General features: G+C 52.4%; 1 protein-coding gene across 2 annotated transcripts in view; it reads right to left on the reverse strand.

Moving 5' to 3' along the window:
- Nucleotides 1–16,676, reverse strand: part of ITGA11 (integrin subunit alpha 11) — a 124,533-nt gene that overhangs the window by 52,299 nt on the left and 55,558 nt on the right. For both annotated transcript variants that reach the window (XM_027123429.1, XM_027123428.1), the window contains exons 3-6: nt 10,671–10,771; nt 6,343–6,434; nt 3,506–3,620; nt 751–878 (exon numbers count right to left, since the gene is read on the reverse strand). In XM_027123429.1, the coding sequence (XP_026979230.1) occupies nt 751–878; nt 3,506–3,620; nt 6,343–6,434; nt 10,671–10,771 (436 nt within the window). The remainder of the gene's footprint in view (nt 1–750; nt 879–3,505; nt 3,621–6,342; nt 6,435–10,670; nt 10,772–16,676) is intronic.

Genomic DNA, 16,676 nt, shown 5'->3' on the forward strand with positions numbered 1-16,676 from the left:
AGAAGTTTGAAATATTAATAAGACTCAAATATTAATAGCCTCGAAATAAAAACCTTAAAGAATAAGCAAAAACCTACCTATAGTAGGACTAGAATGAAAAAATGTCACTGTCGGATAGGCCCACAGAGTTTATTTGGTACAAGTGCATTTCCAATGCTGGACTTTCATCCACCGTACCCTAAAAGATGATCTCCCAGTGGTGGGGAACTCATTACTTCATGAGAAAGCCCACTCCCCTTTTAATGGCTCTAATTGTTACAAAATAATTTCTTAGATTGACTTGAAATCTGCCACCTTGTCAGTTCTAGTCATCGGTCCTCCTTTGGCCTGCCAAAACAATACGGAATAAACCTACCCCCTCGTTAGCCAGGCAGCATTTCTAATATGTGCCGGCAGCGCTGACCTCTTCCCCTGTCTCTTCTCCAAGATCAAAGTGTCTCATTCTCCCCTGTGCCTCACCCAGCAGGGTGCTAGTGTCTTCTCACTCTCTGGCTGATCAAAGTTTTTGTTAATATGTGGTGTCTATCCCAGAGGACAGTGTCTGACCCACTCAGTGATGCCTCCCCTACACCGTCCCCTGATGTGCCCAGCAGAGATGGGTGTCCTGGGCTGCAGGGCCCTGAGGCTAGCCCTTTCACCTACACCTTTCTAGCACATGTACAGATGCTCCCCCCCACCCCAAGGCAGCATCTGCCATGGGTTTTGGGGGGGGCCTTATTTGGAGGAGGAAAGAGTCCCAACCACACTCACCTGGATCTGCCCAGGGCCGATGTAAAACTTCTTCAGGATGTTGATGAGGAAGTGCTGAACCTCCACCCAGGGGTAGATGCTGTTTGAACCATCCAGGACAATGATGATGTCCATGTAGGTCTGGCACCCTGGGAAGTGGGAACATGGTCACAGCTACCCAAGGAGCCCATGTCTGCAAATCTCTGATCCCCTGGATGATTGCCCAGGGAAGCCTGGCCTGGGAGCTGTCCTTGGGCTGAACATTCATTTGGGCAATGTGAGTGAGGAGCCCAGGAATTCCTGGCTCTGCCCCACCGTTCTGCACTGGCTGTCTGAACAAAGCATGAATGGAGCCCTACTGCCTCTGCTCCTCCACAGGGACTGACCGCCGTTAGCTGGCCAGTGTTTGGTAGGCAGCCAACAGTGCCCAAATCAGTACCTCATTATTGTATATTTTACTGTAATGGGTAGGCTGGCATTACCACTTTCAGCCCAAATGAATGGGTTTCACTTCTTAGGAGGGAGGCACGGTGTAATAGCTAGGAATGTGGAATCTGGCGTCAGACTGTTTGACCCCCGGCTTTGACCCTGGGCAAGTTACTTAACATCCTGGCATCGGTTTTCTCTTCTGTAAAAGAGGCATAACGATAGTAGAGGATTGCCACGAGGAATTAACAAGGTGATGCTTCTAGGGCTGAGCACAAGTAAATGCTCAAGAATCTTAGCTTATCCTCTTTTTATTATTTTTTTTAACCAAACCACTTTGTTAATGTAACAATGACATTATCAGGTCATTATCTTGCTGCTTTGAGCCTGAAGGTTTCTCTATATTCTTGTAATATTAATACCAAATTAAAATGAATACTAGAAAGCAACAAAGAAAACATGAAACATTGGTAACCTAACAAATTAAAAAACTTCTTTACATCTAAGTAACTTATTTCTGTTTGTGAAACAGCAGGACTTACCTTGAATAAGAGATGATACAATCTGATACGATATACACTATACTGTGCCACATTGAAATATTGGGCATCTGCTTATTTTTACTGGAGAATTTCACACTGTTTTCAAATCTACTTTACAGCAATACAGCAGGGGCCTTTGTGAGTTAACCATTCCAGTAACTCCTGCATCGGGAAGGTGTAGTAGTATGTCGATGTCAGAGCTCACCAGGAGGGGAAGGTGGTGGCTTTGAGCCTAGGCGCCTGGCACAGGTTCTGTGTCTGGGAGAGCACTTTAGAAGCGTTTGGATGCTCAGAACCACCTCCGCTTTAGGAGAAGCTGTGTGTACACTCTGGTCTCGTCTGCACACGCCGCACGCAGCATGTGATGGCCCTATACCTCCAGGCTAACGGTGCCTGATAGCTTTGTCCTTCTCCAGCGTGCTTTCGCCCCACACCTGTGGACCGAGCACCCGCCATGTGCTGCAGCGCCATGTGCTGGAGCGCCGTGTGGTGCCGGCAGCCACAAGGACACGAGACAGTAACTCCTTGACTAGGAGGGGTTTCTCATCTACTGGTAGGGGCCAGGTTTCTTTTATTTTAAAGCCAATTTTATTAGAACGCATTTATTATTAGTGATTTCTTTCTTACGATTTCAAATTTTTCATTTTAAGACACATTGGGAAGAACCTCTGTGGTTGCTAAACATGGCAGAACACGCCTTTGAAACACACGCACGTGCGCACGTACACACGCCCTGCGGCTGGTCCTAGACCAACTGAATTAGATCCTCCGTGGTGTTGGCAGGGGTGGCGGGGGGGGGTGCCCTGGGATCTGGATCTGCTGAGTTCCCAGGGCACGGCTGCTGGTCAGCGGGGTAAGGAGGTCTCCGCCACAGGAGATTCTGGGAGGCTGAGATGGTCACACCTTGGCCCAGAGGAAAGAACCTCTCTAGGGGGTGACACACCTCCCGTGACTGGCTGCGAGCCTCCTCCCAGCCCCGGCACTGCCTCTGCCTCTCCCGCTGACGTTTTGTAAGAATAGAATCGACGCCTCCTCGTGGCCCCTAAGGGGACCATTTTCCAGCCCCTGTTGGACTGACCTTCCTCCTCCCTCCCCCCAGCACCACCTTCCCATCTCCGACTGGGCCCTGGTGCTTGGAGGGAGGCTGCCTCTAGCCAGAAGTGCTAATCCCCTCACCCTCAATGAAACGGGCAGCAGCTGCTTGGGTGCTGGTGGTGAGCCCACAGGAAATAGTGAGGCTCGCAGCCAAGCAGTCTGGGCTTGCAGGAAGCAAGGTCTGAGCGTTATTTCCCCAGACTTTCCTGGCAGGTGGGGAGAGACTGGGAGGTTTTGTGTTCCATGAGGCTCTGGGAAAGCTGGGCAGCGCTTCCTCATGTCCAGGAACACTGATTAGATGGGACTATCACCAGGGGTAGTTCTGTCCTCCTTGGCCCTCCACCTACAGGGCAGCTGCATCCCGTAACATCAGAGGGCACCATGCACACTATAGTCTAAGTGAACGATGTCCCCAGACTTCGGCAGTACGCAGCTTGCCTGATGGACATGGTGGGCCAGGAATCTCTTCCTCGCTCAGGGTGGGTTTGCAGTGAGCCTCTCTGGCTGCCAGGAGGGTCTTCATAACCTTAGCTCATTTGCCCCGGGAGGGTGGGCCAAGATTATGACCCCACAGGTTACCCAGAGAGCCGGAGCAGGGCGGGGCTAGGGTCCAAGTTCTGCTTTGTAGCCATGGGATAGTGGTGACCGGAGCTCGGAGCCTCCCATGGACTGTCGGTCGCTCAGTCCAAGTCTGCATATTTGAAGCCACTTACTTTGGAGAGCTGGGGCCACGGTCTTGGAGAACCTGAAGTTGGAGTTGACCCGTGAACACATCCCTGTGGTGTAGTAGGAACTCCCACACTCATGAGACCAGAGGGGGCTGCAAGCCTGTGAAGCACAGCATGGACCCCCCAATCAGCGGGGGGGCGTCAGGGAGGGTCCGAGCCCAATAGCCTTCGGCCCAGTCCCAACCTCCAAGACCCAAGACAGAATCCTCCATCTGAGTGCTGTTATCCTTAGGATTTAGAAGGTCTTCTTTGAGTCTAACTGAAATCTCTCTTGCTGTAATATGTACTAGTTCCCTTGGTTTCAGGTGAAATGGAGAAAAACTAACGTTAGAGTCCTCCTTTGTTGTCTTTTCAAGGGTCCCATTCTCCACCCCATCATCAGGTTGTGACTCTCCTTCCCCCTGCCCACCACACAGGATGCGGGAAAGCACTGTCATCCATGGGAGTGGACCCTTCAAGGGTCTTTCTGAAGAGGTCGCCTGAAGGTCATTTCTGGGCAGACCTCCAGGACAGGGTACCCAAAACATGCCCATGGCTCTTACTAAGGAAAGGAAAAAGAACGTCTCTGCTCTTTCTCTGAAATTTGCTACCAAAAATATTGATGTCAGCCCCTCATTTACAGACTGAGTGATGAGTCCCTCTCAGAGTAAGGGTCATTAAAAATGAAAGCCCAGGGCTTCCCTGGTGGCACAATGGTTGAGAGTCTGCCTGCCGATGCAGGGGACATGGGTTCGCGCCCCGGTCCAGGAAGATCCCACATGCCGTGGAGCGGCTGGGCCCGTGAGCCATGGCTGCTGAGCCTGCACGTCCGGAGCCTGTGCTCCGCAACGGGAGAGGCCACAACAGTGAGAGGCCCATGTACCGAAAAAAAAAAAGAAAGCCCAGCTTCTGCCTCCATTTTCGTCCTTCTGCTGGAAAACTCAGGACTAAATTTTGTGCTCTAATTTCCCTTGGTTTGGAAGAATAATTATTCCACTTCCAATCCCTTTCTTTAATTAGCTTTCTTTTTTTAAACTCAGATTTTAAAGGTTTTGTATTATCTGTGTCCTTTGTTGAAGCTCTGGTAAATTATTTTTGGAAGTGAGGGAGAATGAATCATGGGAGAGTAGGTAATGGATAATGGCTGGAGGGCTAGAAGGATGATGGATGGATGGATGGATGGATGGATGGATGATGGATAGATGAATGGATGATGGATGGATGTGGGAGGGGATGGATGCAAGGATGGATGATTAGATGGGAGGATGAGGGGGTGGACTGACATGTAGACAGATGGGTGGATGAATGAATGGAGAGATGAATAGAGGGAAGGACATTTGGTTGGGGGATGGGCTGATGAGTGAATGGATGAGTGAATGAGTTAACAAAAGTTGCTATTTATAAACTAGGGTCTTAACCTACCCACAGAGGCCCCAGGGGTTGTATCACACCATCCCTCTTGGACCTTCATCCCACCTTATGAAGTAGGTGAAATCAAGTTAGTAGGCGTATGACAAGGAGCCTCAGAGGGAGAATAGGGTCAGACCAAAGCCCCTGACAAGTACGCGTGGACAGGGCCAGGGGTCCTGTTGCCCTCGGTGGGGGATGATGAGGGCTGTGGGCCAACCATACATCGAGGCACCTCAGGACTTTCCCTGGCAGAGCCACTATGCTCTTGTCAAGTCTCTGAGCATCCCAGTCGTCTCACTGCCCTGATGTGTCTGATGCTTCACACCCAAGATGTCTCATGTGTCAACAGAAATGAACTGATGGGTGAGAACAGAGAATGACACAAGCCCTCCCATCTTAAAATGAGCAGTGCATTCTACTGGGCTTTCTGGGTAATTTTTCTCGGAAACCTTCTTGCAGCTACTCTAGGAACTATCAGTTCCAGCCTCACCCACATTCGTGGTGGTTCACCCAAACGTGATGGCAAGGGGCAGGCGGTGCCAATCCGTCACGCCACCCGTACTCTCCCACTGTGTGCAAAGCTTGCATATGCTCGCCTGGGCGGGGTGCAGAGATCTCCCAGCACAGCCCGCTGCTGCCTTTCTGTCCCAACATCATGTTCACATTACTCATTTGCTTATCGTCTCTCCCCCAGCCAGAATGTAAGCTCCAGGAGGGCAGGAGTTCTGCTGACTGCTGAATCCCCAGTGCTTGGCATCAGGCTCCGTTTATTGTAAGTGCTCAAAAAATAGTTTAAATCAATGAATGTCTCTACCACCTCAGCCCAAGTACCCCCTCCTCCTTCTTCCTTGCTAAGACTAGCCTCTTCTTTAAAAACAAAACAGAAAGCTCCTCTGGGAAGCTTTCCCATCTGATCCTATGCAGTCCGGGTGGCCCATCGCTCTGTATCCTTCCCTCCGCTGTAGTAAATCTGAGTTCGCTCATTTACGGCTTCCCCTCAAAGTCTTCTCAGGGTGTGTGGTGTGTCCTGTTTCTTTCATCAATTCTGGAGCAGAGATTCAGCCTCTGCCTTGCAAATTGGGCTCCCCAAAGGAAAGGACAGACGCCCCTACCACTGGACTGTTGAATATCTTTATTTATTCTTATTCCTTTGCAGGCTATCTGCTTTGCACTCCCCCCAGCCCCAAAGGGAAGGTACACGAAAGGGCTCAATCCTTTTTCCTGCCTGAACTGTACCCCCCTGAAGTTTAGGGCGCAGCAGGCAGAATGGCACAGGCAGGAAGCCAGAGGAGGGGCTGCTCCCCGAGCGCACGCGGACAGGTAGCCCGGTGGGTGGCCATGCTCAGCCACCACACGCCCCTCGCAGCCCCAAGCAGAGGGCCTGTGGGGCAGGAAGGGCTCGGAGGGAGGGTGGGTGGGTGGGTGGCTCTTACCAGGAAGCTGTTGTCCTTGGGGTTGGTGGCCAGGCTCAGGCCGAGACGCATGTTTTCTTTCCTCTCGGACACGTTGGATAGGGTGACCCTTCCTGGGGTGGGAGGGAGAAACTCAGCCTGCAGCCCCTTCTGCCTGTCCTCTGCCCAGACTCTGCTGCTGCCGCCGGCCACCAGAGGGGCCCGAGGTCGAGTCGGTACCAGGCAGGGTCCTCCCCCATTCTCCCTGCCCCTCTGGATGCCTCACTCGCCTGCAGGTCAGGGCAGCCTTTCCCAGTTTACTAAGGCCTTGCCCAGATATGGTCTAATTACCTCCTCTCAACTCTCTGTGAGATGAGGACTGCGAGTCTCAGAGAGGTCACGCAAACTGCCCAAAGTCACACAGGAGGCAGATGGCAGAGCCTTCCATCTCCTCGTCCAGAGCTTTCCCTCCCCCAGCCATCCCCCTGTGCCCCACCCCACACAAACCAGGGCTTCCCCGAGCCCTATATACCCTCTATACCGTGCCTCCTCCACGTTTTTCTTTAAGGCAACCTGCCATCAAACGTAGCAGTCCCCTGCCCAACTCTCAGGGTACGGTTCTCCGCTCAGCTGATAAACTGACACATGATAGCTGATTCTTTCTCACAGGGAGCAAATCGCCAGCTTGACAAGAGCCTTCTAGAGGCACAAGGTCTTGCCCAAGAATGCCATTGTGTGGCTGGTCCCCAGAGGAGTATTCAGGGGCAGGACTACCAGCCAACTGGGTGGAGGGAGGGGGTTGTGGAGATTAAATTTACTAAGCAGATTATATTGGGGAAGGTTTTACTAGATCATTCTGTCAGGCCCCTGAAAGGAAAGAAATGAGCTTGGATTCCCCAGAAGAGTGCGTGCGTGCGTGTGTGTGTGTGTGTGTGTGTGTGTGTGGTGTATGCGTGCGCACACATGTGCAGACACTTGCCGGGGAGAGTTTAGGGGGAAGCGAGTTGGGTATTTTGTTAAGCTGGAGCGAGCAGTCCTCATCTGCTGTGCACAGGATCTAGATGTGTTCTCTGCTTCAGGGGAGGGGAGTGATCTCTAAGGACTCAGGAGCATTTAGCTTTGTTGGTGATTGGAAGTGTGAAGAGTTGGCCGACCCTCTGGGGCCCAGGCCAGCAAGACCTGGGGCCGGGCATGGGCAGAGGCCAGAAATCCAGACCCCCGACTGTACTGTGGGCTAGGATGGGGCGGCTGTGTTTGTTGTTTGCTGTCCCTTGGTTTCCTTCAGTCTGTAGTAAGGCTCCTTTTGACATCCAGCCTCTCTTGGCTGTTCTGCGAGTGCCTGGGATTGTTTTCTGTTTTGTCTGTCCAAACCAACCGGAGAGAAAATAATAGTAATAACCCTGGTGTTTTTACGGCGCCTTATCATTTACAAAGTGCTGCACCCACCTGCGCTCTCAGGACCCCCTCTTGGTCCCGGGAGACCCAGGGGTCACCATTTTCATTTTACAGAGGAGAGAGTCAAGGCGCACAGAGGGTTAGTGACTTCCATAAGGTCAATCACTGATAAATGATAGCGTGGGGACTTGAACCCAGCAGAGCCAACGTTACATCCCGACTTTCCCCATCTGACAGCAGGGCCGCGGCTGCAGAGGGATGTGGTGAGAAGTCTGGAGAGGAAGCTCCAAGCCCCACCTGGGCAACTTCCTCCCCTCAGCGGCTTGCAGAATTCTGCCCCCCATTTATTTAAAGGGTGCGTCCCCCACCTCACCCCACCCCCTCTCTTCCGGCCTTGTCTCAATGACTGAGGTCCTCAGTGAAACTGTGGGCCAGGAAGCAGATGGCATGGTGGGCAAGACCCTTGCATTGGAGTAAGAAAGATTCAGGTTCAAGTCCAGCTGCTCGTGGATTTGGAGCGGTCACTAACCTCCCCTCTGTGACCAGGAGAGACTTACACCTTTCTCAGTGGGTCTGTGTGAGGGCTGGGGCATAAGCCCCTCCTCACACAGGGCTTGCCTTCCAGAATCACATCCCCTCCCCCTGAGCCCCTGCCGCTCAATGAAAACCCTGACTTCAAACAGGTACTGGGAAAAAAAGCACCAGAGGTAGGTAGACCCTTCAATACTGAGGTGTGAATAACTGACACCCACTTCCCTGGAGAGAAAGGAAAGAACATTCCTGGCTGAGTGGGGCTCAGAGCCTGGAGAGGCCATAGGAAAAACTAGGACTCAGGTTTCCTTGCCTTGCGTTTTCCACTGTGGGGATAAACTGACAGATGGTCCTCCTGCCTCCTCAGTGGGAGGGAAAGAAACTCTCCTCAAATGAGGTGCTTCCTGACCAGTACTCTTCCTCGGCCTCCATGCACTTTGCTGCCCACCGCCTCCCAGCTTAAGCCCCAGTTTCAGAGTCTGATGGCATCATGTCTCCCATTGTCAGCAGGGGCTCCTCCTCCTTCGGAGGGAAATTAGGTCCACATTGGAAACCAGAGCGATAGAGGAACCTAAATGATGGGTTCATGGTCTTAGTCCCCACCTGGACCAGGGGCTTTTCTCAGTGGCTCAGGCCCCAAGCTCAGTGCGCATGTCTACCACCACCCCCTTGCTCCCTCTGCCCCAGCCTTCTTTCTGTCCTCCAATGGAGCAAGTTCATTCCTACCTCAGGACCTTTGCACTTGCTTCTCCTCTGCCTGGAATGCTGTGGTCCCACTTGATTCCATCTCACCATCAGACCTTTGCTCAAAAGTTACCTGCTCAGGGAAACCTTCCCTGATCACCTTGCTAAGATAGTACCCGCCCCCTACCTCCTCCCCACCCAGCCTCTCTTATCATAACACTTGGTTTATCGCACAGCATCTCTCCCCACCTGAGATGATCCTGCTTTCTACTGTAGTGTGTCTCCTCGCTTACTGTGCCCTCCCAGCAGAGCCCTTGGCTCCTTGTTCCCTGCTGTATCCCCAGTAACTAGCATCGTGCTTGGCACATACTAGGTGCTCATGAAAGGTTGGGGGACATATTAGACCTGGGATGGATCCTAGGGTCACACATAAGTGAACCTAGGCTCAGAGAGAGGATGTGAGCTCCCCCTGGACACACAGTGAGGAAACTGTACAGCTGGAAGGAGAATCCAGCTTGGCTTGTTTGGGAGCCCGTGCTCTCAGGGTGGTGACGGCCGGGATCCATAAGCCGCCAGCCGGACTCCCGCCCGCCCTGGACCGTTTCCTCACTGAAGCCTGGGCCCCCGGCTGTGCTGGGGTTTGAACTTCCTATCCACGGCTCTGACACAGATGTGGCCAGCGGGAGCATCCAGCACTATGTGCTGGGACAGCTGGCTGCCCTGGGGATCTGGTTTCACATGCCTTCTCTTTGATGTGGCCTTTTCATCCATCTGCTTATCTCTTAAAGCTCTGCCATCTCCCCCCCACCCCCCACCGCCCCAGGCCCTGTTTCCCCAAAGCCTCCCCAGGGGACCCCACTCCATTGCTCTAGGTTGGAGGCTCCCCTCCTGGAAGAGTGGGAGGAGGCTGAGGGTCCTGCCCTGGGGAAGGCCAGTCCTGGAATCGCAGCTTCTCAGCCCAAATGGGACATTTGCTCCCTTTTGAAAGCAAAGTGATGGCCTGGCCACTGTCTGACCTTTAGGACAAAGCAGAAGTGCTTTAGAGGAGTGGTGCGTGTGCTTTAGTGGACGCAGGCTGTGCGTACACATGCGCACGGGTACACGTAGATTTACAAGGACTTGGAAGGCCTTGAGGCTGCTCAAAGTGTCTCCCCTGTGCCCCGGAGTAATTCAGCGAGGAACAGAGTCATCATTTCAGAAACGCAGTGCTGCGCAGTGGTTAAAGGGTGGCTGCAGATGGCCTGGGTTGGAATCCTGGCCTTGCTGCTTATTAGCTGGGTGACCCCGGGCAGGTCCCCTCACCTCCACAGGCTGTCGTTAATGATTAAATCTCATACGGCTGTTGTGGGGATTAAATGAGTCAAAAAATACCTAAAAGTGCTTAAACCAGTGCCTGGCACGTAGTGAACAGTATATAAGACATATGAATGTTGGCTATTGTTATTATTTCCAAGTCAGAAAAAAAAGATAGGAAATGCTCCTGGCTCCCCTGTGCTGAGGGGCCGTGGATGAGGCAGAAAGAGCCATGGCCTGGGACACTGGAGACCTGGGTGTGAATCCTGACCAGCCCCTGACAAGCTGTGTGACTGTGGGAAAGTCACTTCCTCTCTCTGGCCTCAGCTTCCTCATCTGTAAAATGGGGACAGCAACACCATCTAGGTAACCTCACAGTGTGACTGTGGGCAGGGACGTGATTCAGCACCTGCCCCACCCTGGACAATGGCTGGCCTCCTTGTGGAGAGACCAGTGGCCCAAGTTACCCAGGTTGAGCTTGGTGCAGTTCCCTTGGGTCACTGGACACTTGTACACGTCTCCTGTCTTCTGGTGGCCGTTGGTTTCCAGTGGAGCGCCGATGACCAACCTGGGAAGGAAAAGAAGACAAGTCAAGATGCTGGGGGAGGTTCTCCTTCCTGGCAAAGGATGGAACCTGCGGGGCAGTGCTGAGGGGAGAGTAGGGTAGGGAGGGCGGGAGGGAATCCTGGAGGGGCAGCCCACACATACCCTCACACTCAGACCTTCGTCTCCCTGGAAGAGGGATGCTGTGGCCTATCCAGGCCCTTGCCAGGATCTGGAGACACAGAGATGAAGACCACATGGGTCTGGCAACAAATGGGATGGAGGCCATCCCTGTGAGAAGAGGGCAGGGCAGACATCATGGAGGAGGTGTTCTTGAGCTGGGTCTTAACAGATGAATATGAGTTTGCTAGATGGTGGGACTGTGGCAATAGGGGTCATTCAGGCAGAGGAAGGATGATTTTGGAGAGTTGGTCATCTGCCACTACCTGTGGGTGGCCTCATTCCTCACCTTACATGAGTCTTTCAGCTGGTGACCCGGGGGCTGGGGCATGTTGCACAGTGTTCATGGCTGTCCCCTGAGGCACTAAGTCTTTGCTCAGGGTGGGCAAGGCAGCCAGCCGGGCTAAAGAATGGCAAGGGGCAACCACCCAGCTGGGCCTTCTGCCTTGAGCCTCTGCCTTTGTGACCTTATTTGGAAAAAGGGTTTTTGCAATTGTAGTTAAGGATCTCAAGGTGAGGTCATCCTGGATTACCTAGGTGGGCCCTAAATTCAATGATGTGTCCTTAAGGAGACACACAAAGGAGAGACCCAGAGAGAAGAGGAAGCCATGTGAAGATGGAAGCAGAGCTAGGAGTGAAGTTGCCACAAGCCAAAGAATGTCTGGGACCATTGGAAGCTGGAAGAAGCAAGGAAGATTTCTCCTAGATCCTTTAGAGGAAGCACAGCCCTGCTGACGACCTGATTTTGGAGGTCTGGCCTCCAGACCTGTGAGAGAATAAACTTCTGTTTTGGGAAGCCATCTATCAATACTTTGTGCTAATTTGTTATGCACCCACTGGAAATTAACGCACGCTGCTTACATACACGTATTTCTAGAGAAAGAGCGGCCACTCCCTCCTGACCTGGCCAAGCCCCGTTAGTGCCACCTCCCTCGGGGCCAGGGAGAATCCCACCACAACCTGGACAGCCCCCAGGCCCTCTCCTTAGAGTGCCCCAAAGCCCCCTCTGTCTTATCCCTGGCCCACCAGCGGGCAGCACCAATGGAGGTGACCCAGAGTGGCCCAGCCAGGCAGCTGGAATCCCAGTGCTGACGTGAAGTAAAATCCTGAAATTGGGCACCGTGTCCCTTCAGTGTCACCTGCCTCTGGCATACCTGGACCCCTCTAGGCTTTGGGTGTCAGTTCTGCTCTCAGCCACCATCCGCCTGCTTGGCTCAGGCCCTGGTGCTAACAGCGAGTCAGGAACCACTCTCCCAGGCACAGTTGCACTGTCACGGCAGGAGATGCCATGGCTCACACAGCCCTGGAGGTCTCCCAGACCCCGAGGGGCACAGGGACATGTGACACATCGGGAGCGTGCAGACCTTTCCATAGCCCTGCTCTCACGACAACTTGCCACCCCCTGGAAACATGACCCAAAGAAGCAGCAATTGCTTGTTTTCTGGTTTAAGATGGTTGAGAGGGACGGACCCGGAGGTTCAGGCAACACAGGACTTAAGTAGCTTCTTGTGGTCAAAAATCTCCCTGCCCCGCTCCCACCCACCTCTCTGTGCCGTCAGGAAAGAACTAAGGTCCGGCGTGGGAGTTAATAGAGCTCTGTTTGAAATTAGAGTCTATGTAATAAGAGCTGAGGTTTCTCCCCTGGGGACCAGATAATGACAGATTCTAAATATATCCACTTATTAAGCATGTCTATTTTTGACTGGCAGGAATTAACTGGACTCATAAAATCTATTTGTCTAGACAATGTGAGTTTTGGCTACTTAATTCTGCGAGTGATTGTGTGGTCAAGGCTGCTCCATTTTTTCCAGCCAAAAAAAAAAAAAAAGAGAGAGAGAAGGAGATGGGAGAGAGGTCAGTAAGGAAAGTTTGGGCTTCAAGATTGCTTTTCTGGGTGCTCCCATTTTCAAGGTCAACCTGGTGTGTGACCAAGTGTCCCAGAGCGATGTTCCTTCTAGGACACCATTGCCTGATGGTGAGTGCTTTCTGGAAAGCATGCCTTCGAGGAACACCTCGCAGGGTGCCTCCGGAACAATCAGGCACAGCAAGTTCTAGATTAGAAAAAACAAAACCTGGCCATCTTCTAGAAAAGCGATCCCCGTGTGTCTTCTAGAAAACACTCCTGCTGCCTGACAAGGCAGACTCCTCACAACTCTCCCCATTTTACAGAGTGGAACTCTTGAGGCCTCACAGACAACTTGGTGGAGTCCCAATTACAGGGCAAGATCTTTGGGCTGAGATTCCAGAGCTGGGTGTTTCTTCATCCTCATTCTGTCACCAGCTTGCCGTGTGGCCTGGAGAAGTTCATTGACCTTGGTTTTCTTGGTCATGAAATAGGGTTAACAATTCCACTATGGCCTACCTCCTAGGGTCACCTAGGAGGTCACCTAGGGTCATCTGGGGAGCCACAGATGCCACAAGGCACTGACAACCAGAAAGGGGTATATCTAGGTAAGCTCCTAGATATAGGAGAGTCCACAAAAAGTCCACAAAGACTGGAGCCTTCCTAGAAGTCATCTGTCCTTGAAGTGGCCGACATGTGACAATCTGGCAGTAAATACACCAAGTTGTCGTGACCCCAAATTTGCCTCAAGACCAGGCTGTGTCCTTTTCAAAGAACAAGGGCCACCCCCTACGTCCTACCCCCATCCTCCCAAACCTGATTCCTCTGGGGATCCTTGGCACTTCATGAGGCAGCAGGACAGGGCTTACTGTTCCCATAGTACAGATGCAGAAACTGAGGCCTGGAGAGGTGAGCTGACCCGGGCCCCACAGTTTGTGGCAGAGCTGGCACTAGTTCTCCTGGGGCAGCTTTCTTTGTGTTGTCCCAAATATTTTTTTGCCATGAAGGGAGGGCCTGGGTTAGCCCTCTTTGCTGTTCTTGACTCTTGGCATTACGTCTGCCCGTCGGGCTTGAGGTTTTGAGGATATGATTCAGTCTTGCTGTTGGGGGATGATGGCGAAGCACAGGGAAAATGTCTGTGTCACCACTGAGACCAGCCAAATTGCTCCTGGGGTCTGGCACCCCTGTCACTCCCGCGGCCTCAGCCTTATATAGCCATCTGCAGCCTCAGGGCCCGCTGTGCTTCTCAGGGGCTGGACACCCTATACCCTCTGGCACGGGAACCAGATGGCAAACCCCAAAGGTCGTGGTGAGCATCGGGCCCTCTCCATGGGCTGCGTGCCGTGACTCACTGGCTGTGGGCTCCCGGCCTTCCTCCTACAGAGGTGGGGAGCAGGGCTGCTGCGGATGGGAGAATTGGTGGCAGGCTTCAGCCATAGCCCTGGAGGACCCTTCTCTAGCAGTTGCTTTCTAAGCAGGGCCTTGCCAAGGGAGGAGGCTCACTGTGGGGACGGCCACCTGAGGATGGCAGGATGTGGCCCCTCTGCATGCTGGGCTCCTGAGATCCCAGCATGACATAGCGTAAGAGAAGGGGCCCCTGCATCCCTACCTCACACCCTCTCCGATAAGGCCCAGTGGGGACCTTAGCCCTGGTTCCATCCTTCAAGGCAATTTAATCTCCAAACCTTTTAAACTGCACACTCCTATAAGGAAAAAAGGTAATGTGTACTCCCAATATATGTACATTTGTATATAAGTTATACCAGTGTACAGCTGGCAATCTGTGCATTGAATATCAGTAATCCTATTTTTTTTCAGATAAAAGATAAACCTAGATAGAACTTGAGTCGTTTTATTTCTGTGCTCCAGTATACTGTCCTGTGCATCCACTATGGTGTGCAGATCCCACCCTGTAAGACCCAGCACACCAAGTCCCACCTGCTCCAGGAAACCCTCAATGATTAGCCCAGGCTTTCCCACATAAACCAGTCTGTGATCCCCGCTGACTGCTGTGGCCAGTGCTTTAGTGTCGTAATTCCTTGAGGGCCAAGATGCCCTCATCTGCCCTGCCTCACTAATGCCCAGGGTAAAAGGTCCCCGGGGACTGTTCTGACCTTCTGTCTGACAGTCTACAGCAGCAGCAGCTTCCAGAGCTTTTAGCTTTGCCTCAGGCCTAGGAGGAGCCTCCAGATTCAGCGCCTGGCAAAAAGGTTGCTGAGACATTGAATAGTTTCTCTGCGCAGAGGTTCAATGCAGTGACCCAGCTCCTGTTTAAAGTCACTGTTGCTTGATTTTCCATTTCCCTCTTCCCAACAGTCCTCACTTCTGTTTGGGGATCTAGGAAATCTGGCTTCCTGCCCAGTTGTAGGGACTGAGCATACACTGCAGGCCAGGCCAGTGTTATCCTTGGACTGAAGGGACTGAGTAGGCCAATGACGTAAGTCCCCCCAATCTCAGGACCTCCTCTTGGGCTTTAGGGACCAAAGTGGTCCCTTTTCTCTGGATGCCATCGTGTACAGATGTAGGGCGTGGAACTGCTAGCAGCCACCTTGTAATGATGAGGGGTACGAGAGAAGGAGGACTGCGAGAAGCATCAAGAGAAAAAGCTGAAGTCCCACCGATACTGTGAACCCCTGGATCAAACTATACCTGAAGTGTGACTGCTGCTGGACTTTTCAGATATATAAGCAATAACTCCTTTTTACTGTATAAATCTGAGTTAAGTTTTCAGGTATTTATAACTGAAAGCATCCTAACTAGAATGAGCAAGGCAAAAAAAAAAAAAAAAAAAGAAGCACATAGTTAAAATTACCCCTAGAAATTCCATATATTACCATGCTATAAGAGGAACACAGTATCCACGACCAATGAGAGAGGAGCAGATTCATAACCCCCTGCTCACGTTCCATCTGGGGTATATACTTACTGTGTGAGTGGTGGGCAGACTTGCCGACACCACGTATATTATTTTTCTCTGGTTGTTTAACTGAATGCATAAAACTGTCCCCTGGTCCAGCCTTGTGGGAACAGATATCCTTTTGTTCTGTGTGCATCCCACTTAAAACAGCCCCTTGGACAGGGAGCCCTGCACTCCAGATGTTTCTAGTTACCTGGTAACTGGCCTTGCAGACCATCAGAGCTGGGAGGAAACGTGGAGGCTACTCTGTCTAGGCTTGTCACATATCAACGAGGCATAGGAAGTATTGTGCGTGAGGACTCAGACGAGATGGTGGCAGAGCAGGACTCGTGCAGGGTGTCCTGACTCCCAGGGCAGTGCCCTCACCCAAGCCGTGGAGGCTGGAAAGCCTGGAGGCAGAGGCTGGCTCTGCTCGGCCTTTTATTGGCTGTGTCTGGGAAGGCAAGTGTGAACAGTTTAGCTCCCCAGCAGATGGGGCGGGCAGAAGCCATGGGAACAAAAAGGCCATCAGCTGTTGGGGAAGGAAAGAGGATATTTGCAACTGATGGGCCTGCCCCTGGAGAAGGTCCTGAGCCCAGGGACCAGCACGGACTGCCTAGGAAAGATGTGGGTTGCATCCCCTCCCTGGTCAGCCTCTTTGCTCCTCTCCTCAAGACCTGGACCTTGCGTCCCAGGAAATCCAATTATTACCAACAATTCTTTTCATTTTAGTGAATCCCTTTTGATGTGATTGACCTGCATTTGATTTCGATCACCAGGACAGCTTTGGAGCTGGAAGGGCAGATTGTATCTGAGGCTCAGAAGGTGGATGTAGCAAGCCTGTGGGGAGACACTGGTCAGTTTCGGAGCTGGGACTGCAAGTCCAGTGCTTTGTCCCCCATTGTAAAGGACTGGGAAGTTGAGAAAGCCCAGCTCCGGGGGCTGGGCAGCACCCAGCACGGAGAGAGGGCCATCCTCGCTGGAGCCTGCCGGGCCTGCTCCCCAGCAGCC

The sequence above is a fragment of the Aethalodelphis obliquidens genome, unplaced genomic scaffold, assembly GCF_003676395.1.
Source record: "Aethalodelphis obliquidens isolate GAN/ISIS:26980383/991018 unplaced genomic scaffold, ASM367639v1 scaffold26, whole genome shotgun sequence".
NCBI lineage: Eukaryota > Metazoa > Chordata > Mammalia > Artiodactyla > Delphinidae > Aethalodelphis > Aethalodelphis obliquidens.